Consider the following 22,216-nt stretch of genomic DNA (forward strand, 5'->3'; position numbering starts at 1 on the left):
AATGGTTGGTGCAGGTTGTAATTCCCGTCTGTTGTTGCAGGGGCTTGCTGACGTGGCGGAAGAAGCTGCGAGAGGAGCTGGGCGTAGAGGCTGTTGCCATCACTGAGGACGCAGCAGATGCAGACAGGTGATCATGGTTTCCAAAGTTGTCTGTTTCATGTAAAATCCTCAATTTCAGCGAGGGGGGGGTCCAAGGGGCCAGTGTTTGCATAGTATATATTTTTGTATAGTATATATTCCTGCTTGTTTTTGTATACAATAATCTCTACAGTATTACATCAGCTTAGTCGGTCCATCTAAGAATCGATCCTGAGGATATCAATCACTGGATTTTCAGGTCTAAACTCGATTATTTACGAACCGCCATCATTTTGAATTGGTGAGTGCGACATCAAACAACAAACAAGATCCAACAAATTTAAAAATGTACCCTATGGGGACCTAACAAATCTACTGTTTTGGTTGTGTAACAAATCTAGACCTGCTATATTGCTTGTGTGATAAAGTGAGGTCTGCTATGTTGGTTGTGTAATATCAGAAAGTTCTGTTGACAGACCTGATGGCAGCAAGGATGATGCTGAACCTAGTGATGAAGAGGACCTGGAGGTGGAGAAGCAGCTGGTGCAGATGGAGGATGATGAGCGGAAGGCCCTCAAGAGGTAAACACAGTCCTCAATAACTCAGCACCAGCCCCTCACTAACTCAGCCACAGCCCCTCACTAACTCAGCAACAGCCCCTCGCTAACTCAGCAGCAGCCCCTCACTAACTCAGCAACAGCCCCTCACTACATCAGCAACAGCCCCTCACTCACTCAGCAACAGCCCCTAGCTAACTCAGCCACAGCCCCTCGCTAACTCAGCAACAGCCCCTCACTAACTCAGCCCAAGCCCCTCACTCACTCAGCAACAGCCCCTCGCTAACTCAGCCACAGCCCCTCGCTAACTCAGCAACAGCCCCTCACTAACTCAGCACCAGCCCCTCACTAACTCAGCAACAGCCCCTCACTAACTCAGCCCCAGCCCCTCACTAACTCAGCCCCAGCCCCTCACTAACTCAGCCCCAGCCCCTCGCTAACTCAGCAACAGCCCCTCACTAACTCAGCCCCAGCCCCTCGCTAACTCAGCAACAGCCCCTCACTAACTCAGCCACAGCCCCTCGCTAACTCAGCAACAGCCCCTCACTAACTCAGCAACAGCCCCTCACTAACTCAGCAACAGCCCCTCACTAACTCAGCAACAGCCCCTCACTAACTCAGCAACAGCCCCTCACTAACTCAGCAACATTTGTGGGATGTTTTCACTCGGTATGTGTGTCTTTGTGCAGGATGTTTTCACTCAGTATGTGTGTCTGCCGGGTGTTTTCACTCAGTATGTGTGTCTTTGTGGGATGTTTTCACTCTGTATGTGTGTCTGTGGGGTGTTTTCACTCTGTATATGTGTCTTTGTGGGATGTTTTCACTCTGTATGTGTGTCTTTGTGGGATGTTTTCACTCTGTATGTGTGTTTTTTTTGGATGTTTTCACTCTGTATGTGTGTTTGTGGGATGTTTTCACTCTGTATGTGTGTCTGTGGGATGTTTTCACTCTGTATGTGTGTTTGTGGGATGTTTTCACTCTGTATGTGTGTCTTTGTGGGATGTTTTCACTCTGTATGTGTGTCTTTGTGGGATGTTTTCACTCTGTATGTGTGTTTGTGGGATGTTTTCACTCAGTATGTTTGTCACTGTAGGAAGTTGAAGAAGATACGTCGAGAGAAGACCAAGTTGCGACACAAGATGGATATGAAAATGGTTCTGCCCAATGACAAACCAGACATTACTGATGATGTGGACATATTTGATTTAAAGAAGATAAAGAACAAGAAGGTAGGTGTCTCTGTGGTCATGTTGGTGCGAGGAATCACAGCCTGTACCATGTGTACCGCCAACATTGTCAGCATGTGGGGCGTGAGAGCTGAGCAATTATCAGTAACTATTCTGACTGAGTAGTTCGGGGAGTTGAGATGCATCATGATCAGGGAGTCCTCCCCACTGAGGGGGCATTCACTTTTCCTTCCCTGTATAAACATCCATCAACTACTCATTTCATCTGGAGTATGTGCACATTTATAATCCCTTGTAGGTACCATTACTTACACTCACTCCACCACAACAACTGGTCTGGGATAGAATAGGTCTTCAGCAACCCATTTTTGCTGTAAAAGGCAACTATGCTTGTTATAGGAGGAGACTAATGGAATCGGGTGGTCAGGCTCGCTGACTTGGTTGATTCATATCATCGTATCCCAATTGCATTTATCAATGCTCATGATATCAATCACTGGATTGTCTGGTCCAGACTCGATTATTTACAGACCGCCGTCATATAGCTGTAATTTTGCTGAGTGCGGCGTTAAACAACAAACTAGCAACAAGCCTCCGTGGTCTAGTGGGAGTGTCCGCCGGAGAGTTGTAGGTCGGGGGTGTGATCCCTGGCCACGTCATACCAAAAGATGTTAAAAGTTGGTACTTGTCTTAGTGGGATATTCATGTTAAACTGCGGCATGGTATCTCAGTGGGCTGGCACAATAAATCGGCATTAGTACGCACATGCACACGCACATGCACATGTGCATGCACGCGCACACACACAGAGGCTTCACATACATGTGTCTAACTATAACTGGTTTCATTTGTGTGTATATTTGTGTGTGTCTGTTTCTAAAAATATGTCATCTTGATAGAGAAACAATTAGCTCCATTTAAATTGAAAAGGGGCCACAGTGAAATGGGAAATTGAGAACCAGAGGGAAAACTAGACATGCCACATTAATAACTTTATGTATTGGATGGGAAAATATTATGGTTCAGAATATTAATATACTCGGTGTCATTATCGAAGGGTCATCGAGGTATGTAGGGTGTCAAACATGGACAGAGGTCATCAAGTGTCAGTAGCTCGGCCTGAGAATGTTGACAAAGTGATTAACAGTTGATGTTTGTGCCTTTGTTACACTGATTGGGTGCTTTTATGAAATTGGAAAAGTGGACGACTACTAGTATTTATATGGTGAAAAGTGCAAGATTGAACCTGACGAAAAAAGCTTCCCAAATCACGCACTGAACGCAGTCAGCGGTTAAGCCCATGCATGTGCAAAGCAAATAACAGTCAATGTGAATATGGGTGTAAAATGATTCATTCAATATGCAACTGAACTGCACTCTTGGAAGTTGAAATACAACATTTTTTTAATACTTTTATCTCTTATATTCTATGTGCCCCTTCAATAGTGATGCTGAGTATGCAGACTTGATGACTGTAATTGACAATGCAAAAGAACATTTGGGTGTTAGATGGCCAGCCGGCAACCAGAGTACCTCTGATGAAGGGTTATATTTCTGATGCTTGTGTTCCAGCACCTGAAGGCTGTGGATGAGGATGACCAGGCGATGCAAGAGGAGGAGCTGGAGTGGGACGATGACCCACTGCCTCCGCCCGCTAAGCGCCGGACATTGTCGTATGACCGACACACCAAGGACTACCTGGAGAGGGAGGACGCTTCAGAGGAGGAGTATGACTCAGACCCTGACCTGCAGGATGACGACCGGCCCGGACCTAGTGCAGATGTGTAGGTTTCCTCTGTGAGAATAGTACTGGGTACAAGGGGATCTCTGTGCTACGGTGTCATAATGCCATTTAGCAGCCCCCTGAATGATTGTATGACATTGAAGGTCAAAGTATGAACCATCTGAAATGATAATGTACATTTGATCATAGTGCTATGTTGTTATAGCTCATAAGTTTCATACAGATGTCATCACCCTGATTTCATACAGATGTCATCGCTCTGATCTCATACAGATGTCATCGCTCTGATTTCATACAGATGTCATCGCTCTGATTTCATATAATGTCATCGCTCTGATTTCATACAGATGTCATCGCTCTGATTTCATACAGATGTCATCGCTCTGATTTCATATAATGTCATCGCTCTGATTTCATATGATGTCATCGCTCTGATTTCATATGTAATCGCTCTGATTTCATATAGATGTCATCGCTCTGATTTCATATTGATGTCATCGCTTTGATTTCATACAGATGTCATCACTTTGATTTCTTATAGGTGTCATCGCTTTGATTTCTTATCAATTGTCAGTTTAGCATATTTAGGTATTGTGTGGGTTGTGCTTTGCTGGAAGCCAGTTAAACTAAAGAATTTATGTTTCATATGCTGTATAGTGTATGCCTGCCGTATCCCCTGACTTGTCTAGACACTTGTGTATTTGTGTGCAGGGAAGAAGGAGAACACAACCCTCTCCTGGTGGACTTGCAGAAGCCAGGGGTGAAGACCAGCAATAGGACCAACTCCTGGTTCAGCAAGGTAGGTGACTCCGTGGGTACAGCAGGGTGGACCAACACCTGGTTCAGCATGGTAGGCGACTCCGTGGGTACCGCGGGCTGGCTCAACACCTGGTTCAGCATGGAGGGTATATGAGGTGAGGGTGGGGCCTGAGTGGGGTGGGTGAAGTGAGGGCGGGGCCTGAGTGGGTTGGATGAAGTGAGGGCGGGGCCTGAGTGAGGGTGGGGCCTGAGTGGGGAGGATGAAGAGAGAGCAGTGCCTGAGTGGGAGAGGATGAGGGTGGGACCTAAGTGGGAGGGATAAGGCGAGGGTTGGGCCTGAGTGGGAGGGATGAGGGTGGGGCCTGAGTGGGAGAGGATGAGGGTGGGGCCCGAGTGGGGAGGATGAAGATAGCGAGCAGTGCCTGAGTGGGAGAGGATGAGGGTGGGGCCTGAGTGGGAGAGGATGAGGGTGGGGCCCGAGTGGGGAGGATGAAGATAGAGAGCAGTGCCTGAGTGGGAGAGGATGAGGGTGGGGCCCGAGTGGAGAGGATGAGGGTGGGGCCTGAGTGGGGAGGATGAAGAAAGAGCAATGCCTGAGTAGGAGGGATAAGGCGAGGGTGGGGCCTGAGTGGGAGAGGATGAGGGTGGGGCCTGAGTGGGAGAGGATGAGGCCGGGGCCCGAGTGGGGAGGATGAAGAGAGAGAGCAGTGCCTGAGTGGGAGAGGATGAGGGTGGGGCCTGAGTGGGAGAGGATGAGGGTGGGGCCCGAGTGGGGAGGATGAGGAGAGAGCAGTGCCTGAGTGGGAGGGATAAGGTGAGGGTGGGGCCTGAGTGGGAGGGATGAGGGTGGGGCCCAAGTGGGAGAGGATGAGGGTGGGGCCTGAGTGGGGAGGATGAAGAAAGAGCAGTGCCTGAGTGGGAGGGATAAGGCGAGGGTGGGGCCCGAGTGGGAGAGGATGAGGCAGGGGCCCGAGTGGGGAGGATGAAGAAAGAGAGCAGTGCCTTAGTGGGAGAGGATGAGGGTGGGGCCCGAGTGGGGAGGATGAGGAGAGAGCAGTGCCTGAGTGGGAGGGATAAGGCTAGGGTGGGGCCTGAGTGGCAGAGGATGAGGGTGTGGCCTGAGTGGGAGGGATGAGGTTAGGGTGGGGCCTGAGTGGGAGGGATGAGGTTAGGGTGGGGCCTGAGTGGGAGGGATGAGGGTGGGGCCTGAGTGGGGAGGATGAGGGTGGGGCCCGAGTGGGGAGGATGAGGAGAGAGCAGTGCCTGAGTGGGAGGGATAAGGCTAGGGTGGGGCCTGAGTGGCAGAGGATGAGGGTGTGGCCTGAGTGGGAGGGATGAGGTTAGGGTGGGGCCTGAGTGGGAGGGATGAGGTGAAGGTGGGGCCTGAGTGGGAGGGATGAGGTGAAGGCGGGGCCTGAGGGGAGGGATGAGGTGAAGGCGGGGCCTGAGTGGGAGGGATGAGGTGAAGGCGGGGCCTGAGTGGGAGGGATGAGGTGAAGGTGGGGCCTGAGTGGGAGGGATGAGGGTGGGGCCTGAGTGGGAGAGGATGAAGAGAGAGAGCAGGGCCTGAGTGGGAGAGGATGAGGGTGGGGCCTGAGTGGCAGAGGATGAGGCTGGGGCCCCGAGTGGGGAGGATGAAGAGAGAGCAGTGCCTGAGTGGGAGAGGATGAGGGTGTGGCCTGAGTGGGAGGGATGAGGTGAAGGCGGGGCCTGAGTGGGAGGGATGAGGTGAAGGCGGGGCCTGAGTGGGAGGGATGAGGTGAAGGCGGGGCCTGAGTTGGAGGGATGAGGTGAAGGCGGGGCCTGAGTGGGAGGGATGAGGTGAAGGCGGGGCCTGAGTGGGAGGGATGAGGTGAAGGCGGGGCCTGAGTGGGGAGGAAAGGGGAGGGTGGGACCTGAGTGGGGAGGATGAAGTGAGGGTGGGGTCTGAGTGGGAGAGGATGAGGGTGGGGCCTGAGTGGGGAGGATGAGGTGAGGGTGGGGCCTGAGTGGGAGGGATGAGGTGAAGGCGGGGCCTCAGTGGGAGGGATGAGGTTAGGGTGGGGCCTGAGTGGGAGGGATGAGGTGAAGGTGGGGCCTGAGTGGGAGGGATGAGGTGAGGGTGGGGCCTGAATGAGGTGAGGGCAGGCCCTGGGTGGGGGCGTATTAGGTAAGGGTGTGACCTGACTGGGAGCAAGAGTTTAGGTGAAGGTAATTGGTAAAAAGTGTTGTTGTTAGATCATGGATATTGAAGGAAACATGATCATGTCTGCTTTTTACTTCAGAGTGCCTTTGCTGACATAGAAGATGACGCAGACGAAGATGCGGAGATCGAGAAGATAGCTGATAGGTACAGGAGCAAGGGAGGACAGATCACAGGTACCTGGCTTGAGACATAGAGCCCTGCACGACTGCATCTTAATGTACCTTGCACCATGAAGCTTGTGGAACAAGCTTTCACTGTCCAGTACTTTGAAACAAATGCTGACCGACCTGAAAGGGTAGCATTTCAGTGTTCGTATATGTTCCTCATGGAAGAAGGATGATGTAAATACAGTTCCCTATTTAATGGTTGAAGCCTGTGTGGTGATCAGGGATTCCAGTTTAGAACTGTTCCCCTGCAACTTTTGCTTTCCTCCAAAGGAGACTTGATGGATTGGGTTGTCAGACGGGATGACTTAGTTGATAGCGTGTCATTTTACTCCAATTGCTCATGATGCTCAATGATGCTTATAATATCAACCACTGGTTTGTCTGATCCAGACTCTTCTTCACGGGCCATTTTTTATGAAGCTAGAATATTGCTGAGTGGCATTGAACAACAAACTAACAACAAACATGTTCTGAGTGACTGGTTCAGTTGCCACCTAGCTATACATGTCACTTGGATAGTCATGTGTTTGGTGGAGGACAGGGATTGCACAGTCGTTTAAGGCGCTGGAATTCGCTGTGCAGAATGCGGGTTCGAATCCCAGTTCACCCCCATTGTGTTTCTAGGTTTGTCAGCACCATACCTGTGCTCGGGGTTTTCACCAAGGTAAACCTCAAAGACCGTCATCACTTCGGGCTTTCCTCCCACATTAAGCTGACATGCCGTGACATGACTGAAATACTGTTCAAAGTTCACTTTAAATCAAACTCTCTCACTCACTCACTCACTCACTCACTCACTCACTCACTCACTCACTCATTGTCTCATTGTAATGGTTGTTCTAAACAGACAAGTCTACTGAGAAGACACCACACAAGAAGAAGGCCCCTGCTGTTAAAGAAGACCATGACGAAGACGACGACGATGATGATGATGATGACTCCGACACCGACTCCGACTCCGGCAGTGACTACGACACAATGGAACTGCAAGCGGGTCCCGGCCATCAGGAAGCTCCAAGCAACAAGAAGCAGAGCCGTGATAACAAAGATGGTTTTGAAATTGTGCCCTCTGCAAATACAGGCAGGTAGCATTAGGTGTTATCCCAGACGTACTGTTGTCTTTCCCAAACCTCTAGTGGAAAAGTAATATCAATTAACCCGGAGAAAATGGAAATATATTTGTCATCTCCTTGAAATCCTGTGATAAGCTGTTGATAACCATTCCTATCCCCTCACATTGACACACTCAACCTTATTGTGAACTTTCCTCCCACATTATGCTGAATGCAGTGATATAACTGGAATACTATTAAAAGCAATGTTCAACCCAACAAACTCACTCACATTTGTGAAAATGTCAGTCAAAAAACATCTCTGCAAATCAGTGTCCTTCACCTTGCCAGTGTGTATTGATAATAGCTAGTGTTTGTATCTACACATCAGTGTCCTTCACCTTGCCAGTGTGTATTGATAATAGCTAGTGTTTGTATCTACACATCAGTGTCCTTCACCTTGCTTCTGGTTCCCTTGAGAATTGCCTTAATCGGGTTCATACTTGTTCAGATTTGAATATACCCAAGTTACCAGAAGGTACATTAGAGACACGTGGGTGCACCATGACTTTGTACTTAACTATACTGAACTTAAACAGGATCATCTTCCTGAGGCAAGGGAGTTAACTGACCACGAAAGTCCAGTTTCCATCCTTGCCAAACTAAGCTGGAATTTCTGGGCTCGATCGTAGTACTACAAGTGGCTATTACAAGTTATGTCCCTGCAATGTCCCTCCTACTGACCAATCAGATTCCACCTCTCATATTACTTGCATTTGCTTCAAACAAAATGGATGTGCCCAGTGAAGATGATCTGATCGATAATCGTGATCTGTACTGTAATATCACGTGAGTACCTTCATTATGAACAAGAAAAGATTTGCAAAGTATCTGTTGATGCTAAGTTGACGGTACACATGGCATTGCAAATTGTGCAATCAACTGAAATCTGCATTGAAGTTTACAAACTGGATGTTGATTCAGTTATGCGATTTTGATTGGACTATGCATAGACTTGTTAGTCCAGCCAAACTAAAACTCCATTATTCCAGGCTAGGCCAGCAAGGATCGACTCTGGACTTTTATAGTCCTAACCCCCTTGACTCGGGAAGATGAAAAGTATAGGCAGCTGATAGGGATGAAGGCGAAATATGAAATTGTGTGCTCAGTCATCACTGCAAAAAAAATCCCCAAAATATTCTTTATCCCTAACTTTGTTCAGTACATGTGTGCCATGGGAATGTTGTTTGCATGTTGGACCCTTCTGGTGTAGGGAGAAAGTGGGTCCACAGGATCAGCTTGTATCATTCTTCCTATATTGTGTACATGTCAAAACTATGCTTATCATAAGAGGGGCGGTCGGGTAGCCTAGTGGTTAAAGCGTTCGCTCGTCACGCCGAAGACCCGGGTTCGATTCCCAACATGGGTACAATGTGTGAAGCCCATTTCTGGTGTCCCCCGCCGTGATATTGCTTGAATATTGCTAAAAGCGGCGTAAAATCAAACTCACTCACTCACTCACACTTATCATAAGAGGTGACTAACTGGCTCGCTGACTTGGATGATGCTTGACATTGTATCGCAGTTGTGTAGATGAATGCTCATGATGTCAATCAGTGGATTGTCTGGTCCTGAATTGATTATTTACAGACCGCTGTCATGTAGGTGGAATATTGCTGAGTGCGGCGTTAAACAACAAACAAACATGTCTACATGTGAAGTAAATTAGTTGAGCAAGAATTACTGATGAAATCTCCAGAGTGAATTAATGCTGTAAGTTATGAAGGAGAGTTTATCAGCTTAGGTTTAGAGTGTCTCCATGGTGTAGTGTACAGAGTGTCTCCCCAGAGAGTGGGAGGTCGGTGGTTCACTACACTGGCTGTGTTATGCCAAATGAATTGGATGGCGCTCGGCTTTAAGGGAATAAAACAAGAACTGATCAGCAATCTACTGTGTCTGAGTGGGGTATTCGTGTTAAACTGTGGCATGGTATCTCAGTGGGCTAGCACTATAGAACAAGCCTAAGTCCATACAAGTACAAGCAGCCACACATGTGCATGCACATCGCCATAGAAGTGCAATAATTTTGAACATGACATTAATCCCAATCTCATCTCATCTGAGGTGCAATCTAGTCAGACAACTAAGAAGGCCTGCAGCCACTGATTGCCAAAAAACGCTATAACTATAATAGCTTCAAAGAACTGGTACATCAACCATTGGTTCACAGGGATAGAAGACCCGTGAAGATTCCGGGGTAGAATAGGTCTTCAGCAACCCATGCTTGCCGTAAAAGGCGACAAACGGGATCGGGTGGTCAGGCTCGCTGACTTTGTTGATGCATGTCATCGATCCCAATTGCGTGGATTGATGCTCATGATATCAATCACTGGATAGTCTGGTCCAGACTCGATTATTTACAGACTGCTGTCATATAGCTGGAATATTGCTGAGGGCGGCGTTAAACAACAAACAAACAAAACACAGGGATAGAAATCTCCCTTCACAGTCTACAAGCCCTAATCATGCTAATAATGATAACATATAAGAACACCCCTAAAATGTTAAAAAATCTACCAGCCCTTTGGATACATAAGTACATTTTAAACAGTAAATCATCATGTCTGGTGATTTTTTTGTCTCAAATTTCAAATTTGTACTCTCCAAGTTTCTTATCACCCGTCCATTTACCAGAATGAGCATAATATTCGCAGAAAGTTTGTTTTTTCCAAACTACTGAATCCGCCAGAGGGGGGTGCGCATTTTTCTCAAGAAAATATGGTAGCAAAACAGCCTATTTCACCACCGTGATATTGCTGGAGTATTGCTAAAAGCGGAATAAAAACATCACTCACTCACTCCACTCCACTCCACTCCACTCCACTCCACTCCACTCCACTCCACTCCACTCCACTCCACTCACTCACTCACTCCACTTCCCACATGGCTGATGTGAACGTTCGTTTGTGTTGCCACAGACAAGCTGGATGCAGTAGGCATGGCTCTTGGTTCAGCTCTGGCCCAGTCCCGCAAGAGGAAGAGAGACATTATAGACAACGCTTACCACAGGTCAGTAGATGTTGCAGACTCTCTGGACACACATCCATGAAGTTTTTAGAAACTGATGACACATTTCATCGTCCATGGAAATGGGAAGTTATCAAATGAATACATTTGTGAATGTCTGATTTCAGCGGTGTATAGATTCATTGTATAATTGTTGGTGTTTACGCTATTTCACTCTCACAGTACTACAGTCTGAGTAAATTTGCTGTCATATAGCTTGAATATTGCTGAGTACGGTGTTAAACAACAAACAAACAAACAGGATGATGACTGCACGTGGTTGAGCTGCATCTTTTGGCTGTTGCAGGTACATGTTTGATGATGATGGTTTGCCCGACTGGTTTGTGAAGGATGAAAGTAGACACAGCCGGATCCAACTGCCAGTCACCAAGGTATGATGGTAATACATGTAATGGCCTGGGTGATGTTTGACTACTTTGTCAAGGGAATGAGGGTGTCTGGTACATACATGTGACCACCTGACCTAGGACTACTTTGTCAGGGGAATGAGGGTGTCTGGTACATATACATGTGACCACCTGACCTAGGACTACTTTGTCAGGGGAATGAGGGTGTCTGGTACATATACATGTGACCACCTGACCTAGGACTACTTTGTCAGGGGAATTAGGGTGTCTGGTACATGTACATGTGACCACTTCCTTACTTGACCTCCTGATCCATGACTTCGTTAATGACTTCAGGGAGACATTCAGGAGTACCGGGACAAGCTAAAGTCAGTGGATGCAAGACCCATCAAAAAGGTTGCAGAGGCAAAGGCAAGAAAGAAGAAGAAGGTATGCATTCTTTGAAAGTGATAGTTTGGTTAAAACTAGCATTTGCTTTTAATTCATGTTTGCCAAACTGAGATCCACTAAGTAATAATAATCATTCACATTACATTCTTATGCAGTATGGCTATTCTGTGTGCTTTAAAGGTTTACTGATTTATCTACACTGAACTTTATGTATATCTTTTATTTATTTTTGACTGATGATGACTGATCAGAACAAATGAAGGATACACATTTCTCCTGACAATGTCTGTCTTCTATGTGAGGTGTGTTGTTTGGTGTACAGGAAGTGAGGAGGCTGGACCGGGCTCGGAAGCGGGCAGAGGTTGTCACCGACTCAACAGAAGTCTCTGACAAGGAGAAATGGCAGCAGATCAAACAGTCAGTATACTCTAACAAAATGTTTCCTTCAAGTCTTGTTGATAGTTTACTCTCTAACACAATGTTTCCATCAAGTATAGTTGATAGTTTACTCTCTAACACATTGTCTCCATCAAGTCTAGTTGATAGTTTACTCTCTAACTCAATGTCTCCATCAAGTCTAGTTGATAGTTTACTCTCTAACAAATTTGTCTCCATCAAGTCTAGTTTTTAGTTAACTCTCTATCACAATGACTCCATCAAGTCTAGTTGATAGTTTACTCTCTAACACATTGTTTCCATCAAGTCTTGTTGATAGTTTACTCTCTAATACATTGTCTCCAACAAATCTAGTTGATAGTTTACTCTCTAACACAATGACTACATCAAGTCTAGTTGATGGTTTACTCTCTAACACAATGTTTCTATCAGGTCTAGTTGATGTTCACAAACGTCTCCATGTGCAGAAAATCAGGGGGTTGTCTGGTCAAGACTTTTATTTACAGACTCCCACCATATAGCTGGAATATTGTTGAGTGTGACGTTAAACAACAAACCAACCAACCAAATCCATATGCAGAAGGACATTACTGTGTGTCTGTTCCAGGATCTACAAGAAGGCGGGTCTGCTGTACAAGAAGAAGAAGGAGGTGACCTACGTGGTGGCCAAAAAGGGAGGGGGCAAGCGTCCCACACGGCCGTCAGGGGTCAGCGGCATCTACAAGGTCGTTGACAGACGCATGAAGAAAGAAAAGCGTGCTGAGAAACGGAAGGCGAAGAAGGGAGGCAGCAAACACAAAGGAGGAAGGAAAGGGAAGAAATGAACACTGAATGTAGCAGCCAGACTCAGGGACAGTGACATGGGGCTCCCAGACAGTAAAAGGCGACTATGCTTGCCGTAAAAGGCGACTAACGGGATCGGGTGGTCAGACTCGCTGACTTGGTTGATGCATGTCATCAATCCCAAGTGCGTGGATCGATGCTCAAGATATTAATCACTGGATTGTCTGGTCCAGACTCAATTTTTTACAGACTGCTGTCATATAGCTGTAATATTGCTGAGTGCGGCGTTAAACAACAAACCAACCAACCAACCCAGACACTGACAGAGTGGCTACAGTCACTCAGGCCATCTACCTGTACATGCTGACCCCATGGTGTGGGTGGTGTATATGCTGAACGCATGGTGTTGGTGCTGTATATGGCGATCCCCGTGGTGTTGGTGGTATATATGCTGATCCACGTAGTGTGGTGGTATATATGCTGAACCTTGTGGGGTGGGTGGTGTTTATGCTGATCCACGTGGTGTGGTGGTGTTTATGCTGATCCACGTGGTGTGGTGGTGTTTATGCTGATCCCCGTGGTGTTGGTGGTATATATGCTGATCCACGTAGTGTGGTGGTATATATGCTGAACCTTGTGGTGTGGGTGGTGTTTATGCTGATCCACGTGGTGTGGTGGTGTTTATGCTGATCCACGTGGTGTGGTGGTGTTTATGCTGATCCCCGTGGTGTTGGTGGTATATATGCTGATCCACGTAGTGTGGTGGTATATATGCTGAACCTTGTGGTGTGGGTGGTGTTTATGCTGATCCACGTGGTGTGGTGGTGTATATGCTGATCCACGTGGTGTGGTGGTATATATGCTGAACCTTGTGGTGTGGGTGGTGTTTATGCTGATCCACGTGGTGTGGTGGTGTTTATGCTGATCCACGTGGTGTGGTGGTGTTTATGCTGATCCCCGTGGTGTGGTGGTGTTTATGCTGATCCACGTGGTGTGGTGGTATATATGCTGATCCACGTAGTGTGGTGGTATATATGCTGAACCTTGTGGTGTGGGTGGTGTATATGCTGATCCACATGGTGTGGTGGTATATATGCTGAACCTTGTGGTGTGGGTGGTGTATATGCTGAACCTTGTGGTGTGGTGGTATATATGCTGATCCATGTGGTGTGGGTGGTGTATATATGTGACTTTGTTGAGTTCGTGTAAAAGTGGTCCCAACAACGTGGACCATGTGTCAATCAGACTCGAGTATTTATAGGCCGCTGTTGTGTAGCTGAAATATTGTTGAGTGCGACATTAATCAACAAACAAGGGACTGCTGAACATGCAGACATAGTGATCCCCCTGTAAACACACAGGGGGTCCAGCATGGTGTGGTGGGCTCGTTTACACCATTCAGTGTACATCATCTTGTACCACATTTGGAGGACTCGGGGCTGGATCATTGACACCAATGAATGAAGAGTTTTTGTTGGTTACATTAATTGGATGTAAAGTCGAGGAGGTATCTGTACAGCTGTATACATGCAATGATGTGACACTCACTGACATTTGTAAATACATTGATGATGTGGATATGCAATACAAACATATTGAAACTGAGGTTCTCTTAGTTGTATTTTAGCCTCTGTCATGGAATGAACAAATATACCTTATGACATCTTCCTCAAATCACAATACTTGTGAAACTGAAACGGCCTCCATGGTCTTGTGAAGAGAGTGTCTGCCTGGAGTGTAGAAGGTTCCATCTCTGGCTGTGTCATACAGATCGACGTTAGGAGGTATTTAAAATTGTTGTTGCCTAGAGTTCTGAATTCTGAGGAATGGTATCTCATTGGGCTAGCACTTTATAACCCATATAAGTTTAACCATGCAGACCCACACCCACACCCACACCCACACCCACACCCACACCCACACCCACACCTGCTTGCACATCACTGTCCATGTGTATTAACCTTAAAGGCGATGTAAACCTCAACTCAACTCGTGTCTTCATGTATTTTTGTGAAGTAAGACATGACTTATGTTTGGACATTTCTGTTTTATTATTTTGTTGTTTGTCTCAGCTGTGATCATATACTAGCTTTGGGGTTAAAGCGTTCGCTCGTCGCACCGATTCTCGGTACAATATGTACATTTTTGGTGCCCCCATCGGGATATTGCTGGAATAATGCTAAAAGCCAAGTAAAACCAAACTCACTCACTCACTCACTAACTCCTACATCATTTATTACAATCATTTACATATTTGGTATCTGGCATGTACATCCTTCATTGTTTCAACAGTTTCACCAATACCATTTATATTAAGATATTAATTCTGTACATTAATATCTCCAGAACATCAGTAATATCTACCGAACATATCATGCAACATGGAGCCATGACATCTTAACCACAGTGACCTTGTTGCAAAGTGAGAGTAACCTCCCTTGAACAGTAATAACTACCGAACATATCATGTAACCAGGAGCCATAACATCCTAACCACAGTGACCTTGTTGCAAAGTGAGAGTAACACACAGGGACATGTGAACACATTCACTGTGACACAAGGGAACATGTAACCACAGTGAGTGTGACACAAGGGAACATGTTAACATAGTGAGTGTGACACAAGGGAACGTGTTAACACAGTGTGACACAAGGGAGCATGTTAACAGTGAGTGTGACACAAGAGAACATGTTAACACAGTTTGACACAAGGGAGCATGTTAACAGTGAGTGTGACACAAGGGGACATGTTAACACAGTGAGTGTGACACAAAGGAACATGTTACCACAGTGAGTGTGACACAAAGGAACATGTTACCACAGTGAGTGTGACACAAGGGAACATGTTAACACAGTGTGACACAAGGGAACATGTTAACACCGTGAGTGTGTCACAAGGGAGCATGTTAACACAGTGAGTGTGTCACAAGGGAGCATGTTAACACAATGAGTGTGACACAAGGGAACATGTTAACACAGTGAGTGTGACACAAAGGAACATGTTAACACAGAGAGTGTGACACAAGGGAACATGTTAACACAGTGAGTGACACAAGCGAACGTGTTAACACAGTGAGTGTGACACAAAGGAACATGTTACCACAGTGAGTGTGTCCTAAGCGAGCATCTTAACACAGAGAGTGTGACACAAGGGAACATGTTAACATAGTGAGTGTGACACAAGGGAACATGTTAACACTGTGAGTGTGACACAAGGGAACATGTTAACATAGTGAGTGTGACACAAGGGAACATGTTAACACAGTGAGTGTGACACAGGGGAACATGTTAACACAGTGTGTGTGACACAAGGGAACATGTTACCACAGTGAGTGTGACACAAGGGAACATGTTAACACATTCAGTGTGACACAAGGGAACATGTTAACACAGTGTGACACAAGGGAGCATGTTAACACAGTGTGTGTGACACAAGGGAACATGTTACCACAGTTAGTGTGACACAAGAGAACATGTTAACACAATCAGTTTGACTCAAGGGAACATGTTACAACAGTGTGTGTGACACAAGGGAACATGTTACCACAGTGAGACACAAAGGAACATGTTAACACAGTGTGTGTGACACAAGGGAACATGTTACCACAGTGAGTGTGACACAAGGGAACATTTTAACACAGTGTGACACAAGGGAACATGTTAACACAGTGTGTGTGACACAAGAGAACATGTTACCACAGTGAGTGTGACACAAGGGAACATGTTAACACAGTGAGTGTGACACAAGGGAGCATGTTAACAGTGAGTGTGACACAAGGGAACATGTTAACACAGTGTGACACAAGGGAGCATGTTTACACAGTGTGTGTGACACAAGGGAGCATGTTACCACAGTGAGTGTGACACAAGAGAACATGTTAACACAGTGAGTGTGATACAGGGAGACTTGTTAACACAATGAGTGTGATACAGGGAGACTTGTTAACACAATGAGTGCGACGCCCAGAAACATGTTAACAATGAATGTTACACACTGAGACATGTGAACACAGTGAGTGTGACACACAGAAACATGTTAACACAATGGATGTGACACACAGAGACATGTTAACACAATGAGTGTGACACACAGAGACATGTTAGAATAACGGAAGTGACTATTGTGAGTTATGTTATAAGTGTTACATACTGAACCGCAAAAGAAACGTCACCATGGATAGATATATAAGAAACCATATTTGTCCACTGTAAAACATACTTTGAGACATATTAAAAAGATGAAACTTGGCAAAACTGATCATCAAGGTTGAAATTAAAGTGTAAAATGTTCTTAAAGTGAAACACAACACTAATCTCTGAGAAAATGGCATCACAATTCGGTATCTCGTGAGTCCGCCATGTTGATGAGGCGGTTGATGAATGCCATATGCACTTGAGCCAACACTCTGAGGAACACCTGACGCAGTTCGGCTGCAGTTGTCGGCCTTGGTCGGACGTTATTCAGCCATCTTTGAATCTCGTCCCACAGGCGCTCAATGGGATTTAAATCGGGGCTGAGGAGAAAGTCTCTTGTTGCTCTTACAGTGTGTGCACGGGCGTTATCATGCTGAAACTCGTGGTTGCGGCGACGTGCCAAATGAGGTATGGCGTGTGGTCTCAAGACTTGATCAATGTACAGAGCTGCTGTGACACCATTGCCTCTCCCTGGACCGATGTTCTGGAAGACCACAGGGCCGACCCTCTGCGCAAAACCAATTCCACCCCACACTATGATGCTCGGACCACCCCACGAGTCTCTCAACAACACAAGCATGCGAATAACGTTCTACACGGCGTCGCCAGTCCTCTCTCTCTCTCTCTCTCTCTCTCTCTCTCTCTCTCTCTCTCTCTCTCTCTCTCTCTCTCTCTCTCTCTCTCTCTCTCTCTCTCTCTCTGCCATCTGCTGTTAAGATACAGTAACGGCTCTCGTCTGAGAATACGACTCTTCTCCACTGCTGGTGGCGCCAATGCTAGTGCTGTGTTACCCACTGAAGACGGTCCCGGCGATGTCGTGGTGTCAGAATGGGTCCTAGGTGTGGCCTGTGACAGTGGATGTGTCTGCTCGTCAATCGCCGACGCACGGTGTCCGCACTAATTTGTCGCTGGTGTGTCCCCATGATCTGTCGAGCAGTTTCCGCAGCAGTAACAAAGCGATCTTGAAGATGCTATCGCACAATCTAACGACCCTGACGTTGGGTGGTGACCCTTGGTCTACAACTACGTGGTCGGTCATCTGTAGTGCTGGTGACCTGGCACCGATGCAGGAGCCTGTATATGGTCCTTACTTTGACTTGAAATGCATTGACTACTTGCCGGGCGGTTTGTCCAGCTTGCAATCGCCCAAGGGCTTGGTTCGCTCATTTCTTGTCAATCTTGGCATTTGATAGCAATTCAAAAACGAATGAATGTTTTCCGATTTGGGTGAATTTGCATAGGGCAAGAAATGGGGGAACGCATGTGCATTTCAATTTGCACGGAACTCACGTGCATCGGATAACCATTGCTGTTGCCGTGATGCGTTTGGGCGATCGGTTTTATTGTCATCTGCTTTGTTTCTATATCATCAAATTTCATTTTTCCGCACAAGGTAATGATTAATTTTAGAAACGTTGACAAACATCACCCAGATATTTAAATGCCAACTTTCATGCAATGTTACTTGTAGTGACGTTTCTTTTGCGGTTCAGTATATTTGGTAAGTCTCCCAGGGAACTAGATTGGTGATTCACACTGATTGGCCACTTCACACCTACTGTCGGTAATTCCTCGTATCGCAGAAGTTATTATCTGTATTATGAGATATGGGGATGAGGACCCGTGAAGATCCGGGCTAGAATAGGTCTTTACCAACCCATGCTTGCCGTAAGAGGCGACTAACGGGATCGGGTGGTCAGGCTCGCTGACTTGGTTGATGAATGTTATCGTATCCTAATTGCGTGGATCGAATTTCATGATGTCAGTCACTGGATTATCTGGTCCCAACTCGATAATTAACAGACAATGCGACAATGCGACAAATGGCCAAAATGTCGCGTTGTCGCATTGTCGCGCTCTGGTTAATTTTGACACTTTTTGCGTGTTGTAGTGATGGAGACAACGCGACAATGTCCCTTCTAGGATTCCATAGTTCACCCTATTTTGACACCATGTTGACGTATGAAGAAACGTAACTAAACCATTGGCTGACATGTTTAAATAGTTACTTGACTAATTTTAGTTATCAAACGCACTTTGTTTCCTTAACCATTTCCATAACAGTCGCGTTGATAGTTGCTCATAACATCAATCACTGGTTTGTATGGTCAAGACTAGATTATTTACAGGTTGCCATCATATAGCTCGAGTATTTCCGAGTGCAAACAAACAAACAATTAAACAATTACATGGAATGGTGTCTTTCCATTTGTTGACATCAGCAGACATATTTTACCCCTTCATGCTCGAGGTCATTTCATAGTATCAGAGATAATATTTCTCTTGGGCGAGCGCCAAACGTTTTCAAAGATATTCTTTTTTGGTGATTGAGTATTGTTTTACGCCGCTTTTAGCAATATTCCAGCAATATCACGACGGGGACTCCAGAAATGCGCTTCACACATTGAACCCATGTCGGGAATCGAACCCGGGTCTTCGGTGTCACGAGCGAACACTTTAACCACTAGGCTACCCCACCGCCCCTCTTAAAATTAATTATTAACTACTGCGTGTGACCAGTATCGGGTATTAATATATCTCTGGCGAATCTCAAGAGACTAAGTAAATCTTTTTAGAATGTATTATTAACTACTGTTTATGGCTTTATCATGCTTAGCGTTACGTCAGTGCAATTGCACAAAGGGTAGAACATGATTTAGATCGACGTAGACCCGGTAGGGTACGCCATTCAAATTGTCATCAGCAATGATGAGTTGTGTTCCCCCATGAGATGTGATGTCATCCCATAACATTACACTTCCACCCTGACGACGTTAACTCACGCAAGCGTCGCTAGAACGTTCTTCTGGGCGCATGAAGACCATTAAGCGAGTATCAGAGTTGTCAAGAAGAAACCTGGACTCATTTGTGACACTCCCAGTCTGGTCTTCAGAACCTCGGATGCTGTCTGCACGTGCCTGGGTGTATCGCTGGACGTTGGGGCCGGATGTTATGCTCCCTTAACAGGTTGCGTACGGTTTTGCCAATAATTTTAGTATCGATTCCGTAGATGCACCAACCGAATATGGTTGTCTTGGTTACGTGTCGTCACACGTGGACGACCGGCTCGTGACGAACCATGAGTGTTGCCCTGCTACAGATAACGTCTCCAACGATAAATTATTGTGTTTTCATGAACATTGAAATGTCTGTCAAGTTCGTTGACTTTGATTTTCAGATTATACATTTTATGAGCACTTGATACCTCAACAATTACCGTTCACATTAAAAAACACGTGTATGCGTATCATACTATGCCCAACAAACATATAAACATCCAAATTATTCCCCGTGCATAAACATGCACGTGCAAATTGTGTAAATGTATTGAAAGAATATACTGAAAGATTATTTCTTAATTTATTGTTATTGAACTTTATATGAAACACAGTTACTGGTATAAATGACTGCCAACAATAATTGAAAAATATATTACTTCTATAAATATTAGCTTTTGCAACGATGTGGCCTTCAAATCAGCTGTTCAATCAGAGGTGGTAATTGTGATTGAAACTAATGATTGGCCAATTCGAATCGAGTGTTTTCAACATTCAATGTAGATGTCCATTATCGAATTCAGGGAATCAAACACAGAAGTAAATAATAAACCCCCTCCATGCTTATTGACTGGAGAGTGTATGCCACAGTGTTGTATGTCACATCAACTGCACCGACAGTAGAAGGACTGTAGCCGCCGTAGTAGATGGTGTCTCTGTACAGTCTCATGTTGTAGGGGATAACGTTCAGTGTGGTCACCTCTGTACTCACATTATTGGACAATGTCATCTTCATCAGTTTCTTCTCATTGTTATAATACAACACACCAGCTGTCTGATCTAGGGCTACAGCATACATGCTACTTCCTGTTGCTAATGTTGCCAGACCTTGACCATCATATGTCGCTGTAAACAGTTTCCCGTTATAACACCCATATATCCTCTTTCTCCTTGTGTCAAGGGTTATTTGTCTTGGAAAGCCTCCGTACTTGGATAAGTCAATGATGGCAGTAAAGTCTTTCCCCTTTGAAGACATGCTGCTGACTAAGTATCGTTGTACATACGTGGCTATAAATACGATGTCCCGCCCTTCATCCACTGCCATACCGTATGCCCGTACACCTTCTCTTAGTACTGTCACGTGACTTGTATCCAGGGTAGATGCTAATATCCTATCAGGAGAATATGACCCTAACAGAAGTGTCCTTGTCGTTGCTATATAGGCAACAGACGCCATATTCTTCATAGTGAGATATTGATAGACACTGAGGGAGTTACTGTGAATGTTGAGTTGACGGAATTGATGCTTGATGGAGGACTCGAATGGAGCAATCAGAATCCTGCGTTGTTCCTCCTGTGGCCTGGGTGTGGTTACTGTCGTTGTCGACACAGGTAGCCTCGTAGTTAAGGGAGCATTAACAGTGGCAGGGGAAGAAGCAGGCACAGAAAGAGCTGTTTTCAGTTGTGATATTTGAAACTGACCTGTTTTTTTTATTTCTTCGAACCGCTCATTATCAGCCTTGAGGCCAGCAGCATAAACATCACACTTATGGAGTTCTACTTCCAATTTATATTTATCTCTGACACAGACTTCACTTGAGTTCTCTCGATTCCCTTCCCGTGCCTTTTTCAGGACAGATTGGTGAAATACGGCCGTATCGTCCTGGAAGTCTTTGAGTGATCTTGAGACATGATGCATCTGCCTCTTCATCTGATGGTAGCCCTGTTTCAGATGCCGCAATTCAGAGACAACCTGACTTTTCACCATGTCTTGAAGAGACTCTCCTTGTAGAATCTCGGCCATGGCTTCTCTCACTTGATCCCGTATTTTTTCCATTAACTCAGCTCTCAGTGATGTCTTTGCACCATCTATGATGTCCAGGACATACATCTTGTTGTCAAGTAGTTTCCTATCGAACTGGTCCAATCTGTGTATGACAGACACAATACTGTCCTGGCAGCAGCAAAAACAGATTAGGGAGGTACATGTCAGCAACCAGGAAAGGCATTTCATCTGGATCATCTTTAGAACTGTACACAATCCTTGTAGACACCCTTGTCCGTTAGAGAGATGCGTCTTGTACTCCTTGTATGACACGACGTTTTCTGCTACTGATTGCTTGGCGTAAGGTACAGGTATACATTTACTGAGTTGTTACTGCGCAGCCAGTGTGGCTGTGACTAAAACCAAGGGGCAAGTTTACTCTGAAAGTCGTGCTTGCCTAATTTGATTGTTCACGTGATGGTCTGAAAAGGAAAAGTTCCTGTCTGTGCATAAGACGTTACACGCTGAG

The 22,216-nt window shown here is 45.8% G+C and overlaps 1 protein-coding gene across 1 annotated transcript in view; it reads left to right on the plus strand.

The window, feature by feature from the left end:
* LOC124124251 (pre-rRNA 2'-O-ribose RNA methyltransferase FTSJ3-like) overlaps nt 1-14,337 on the plus strand; it is a 32,099-nt gene extending 17,762 nt beyond the window's left edge. Inside the window, exons 8-19 of the mRNA XM_046487384.2 lie at nt 41-127; nt 555-659; nt 1,729-1,864; nt 3,395-3,606; nt 4,278-4,365; nt 6,590-6,683; nt 7,525-7,758; nt 10,708-10,798; nt 11,103-11,187; nt 11,500-11,592; nt 11,876-11,970; nt 12,557-14,337. Of these exons, the coding sequence (XP_046343340.2) occupies nt 41-127; nt 555-659; nt 1,729-1,864; nt 3,395-3,606; nt 4,278-4,365; nt 6,590-6,683; nt 7,525-7,758; nt 10,708-10,798; nt 11,103-11,187; nt 11,500-11,592; nt 11,876-11,970; nt 12,557-12,773 (1,537 nt within the window). The 3' untranslated portion in view covers nt 12,774-14,337. The remainder of the gene's footprint in view (nt 1-40; nt 128-554; nt 660-1,728; nt 1,865-3,394; nt 3,607-4,277; nt 4,366-6,589; nt 6,684-7,524; nt 7,759-10,707; nt 10,799-11,102; nt 11,188-11,499; nt 11,593-11,875; nt 11,971-12,556) is intronic.
* Nucleotides 14,338-22,216: the final 7,879 nt, after the last annotated feature.

Source organism: Haliotis rufescens, unplaced genomic scaffold (assembly GCF_023055435.1).
Source record: "Haliotis rufescens isolate VD_foot unplaced genomic scaffold, xgHalRufe1.0.p SCAF_15, whole genome shotgun sequence".
NCBI classification, from domain to species: domain Eukaryota; kingdom Metazoa; phylum Mollusca; class Gastropoda; order Lepetellida; family Haliotidae; genus Haliotis; species Haliotis rufescens.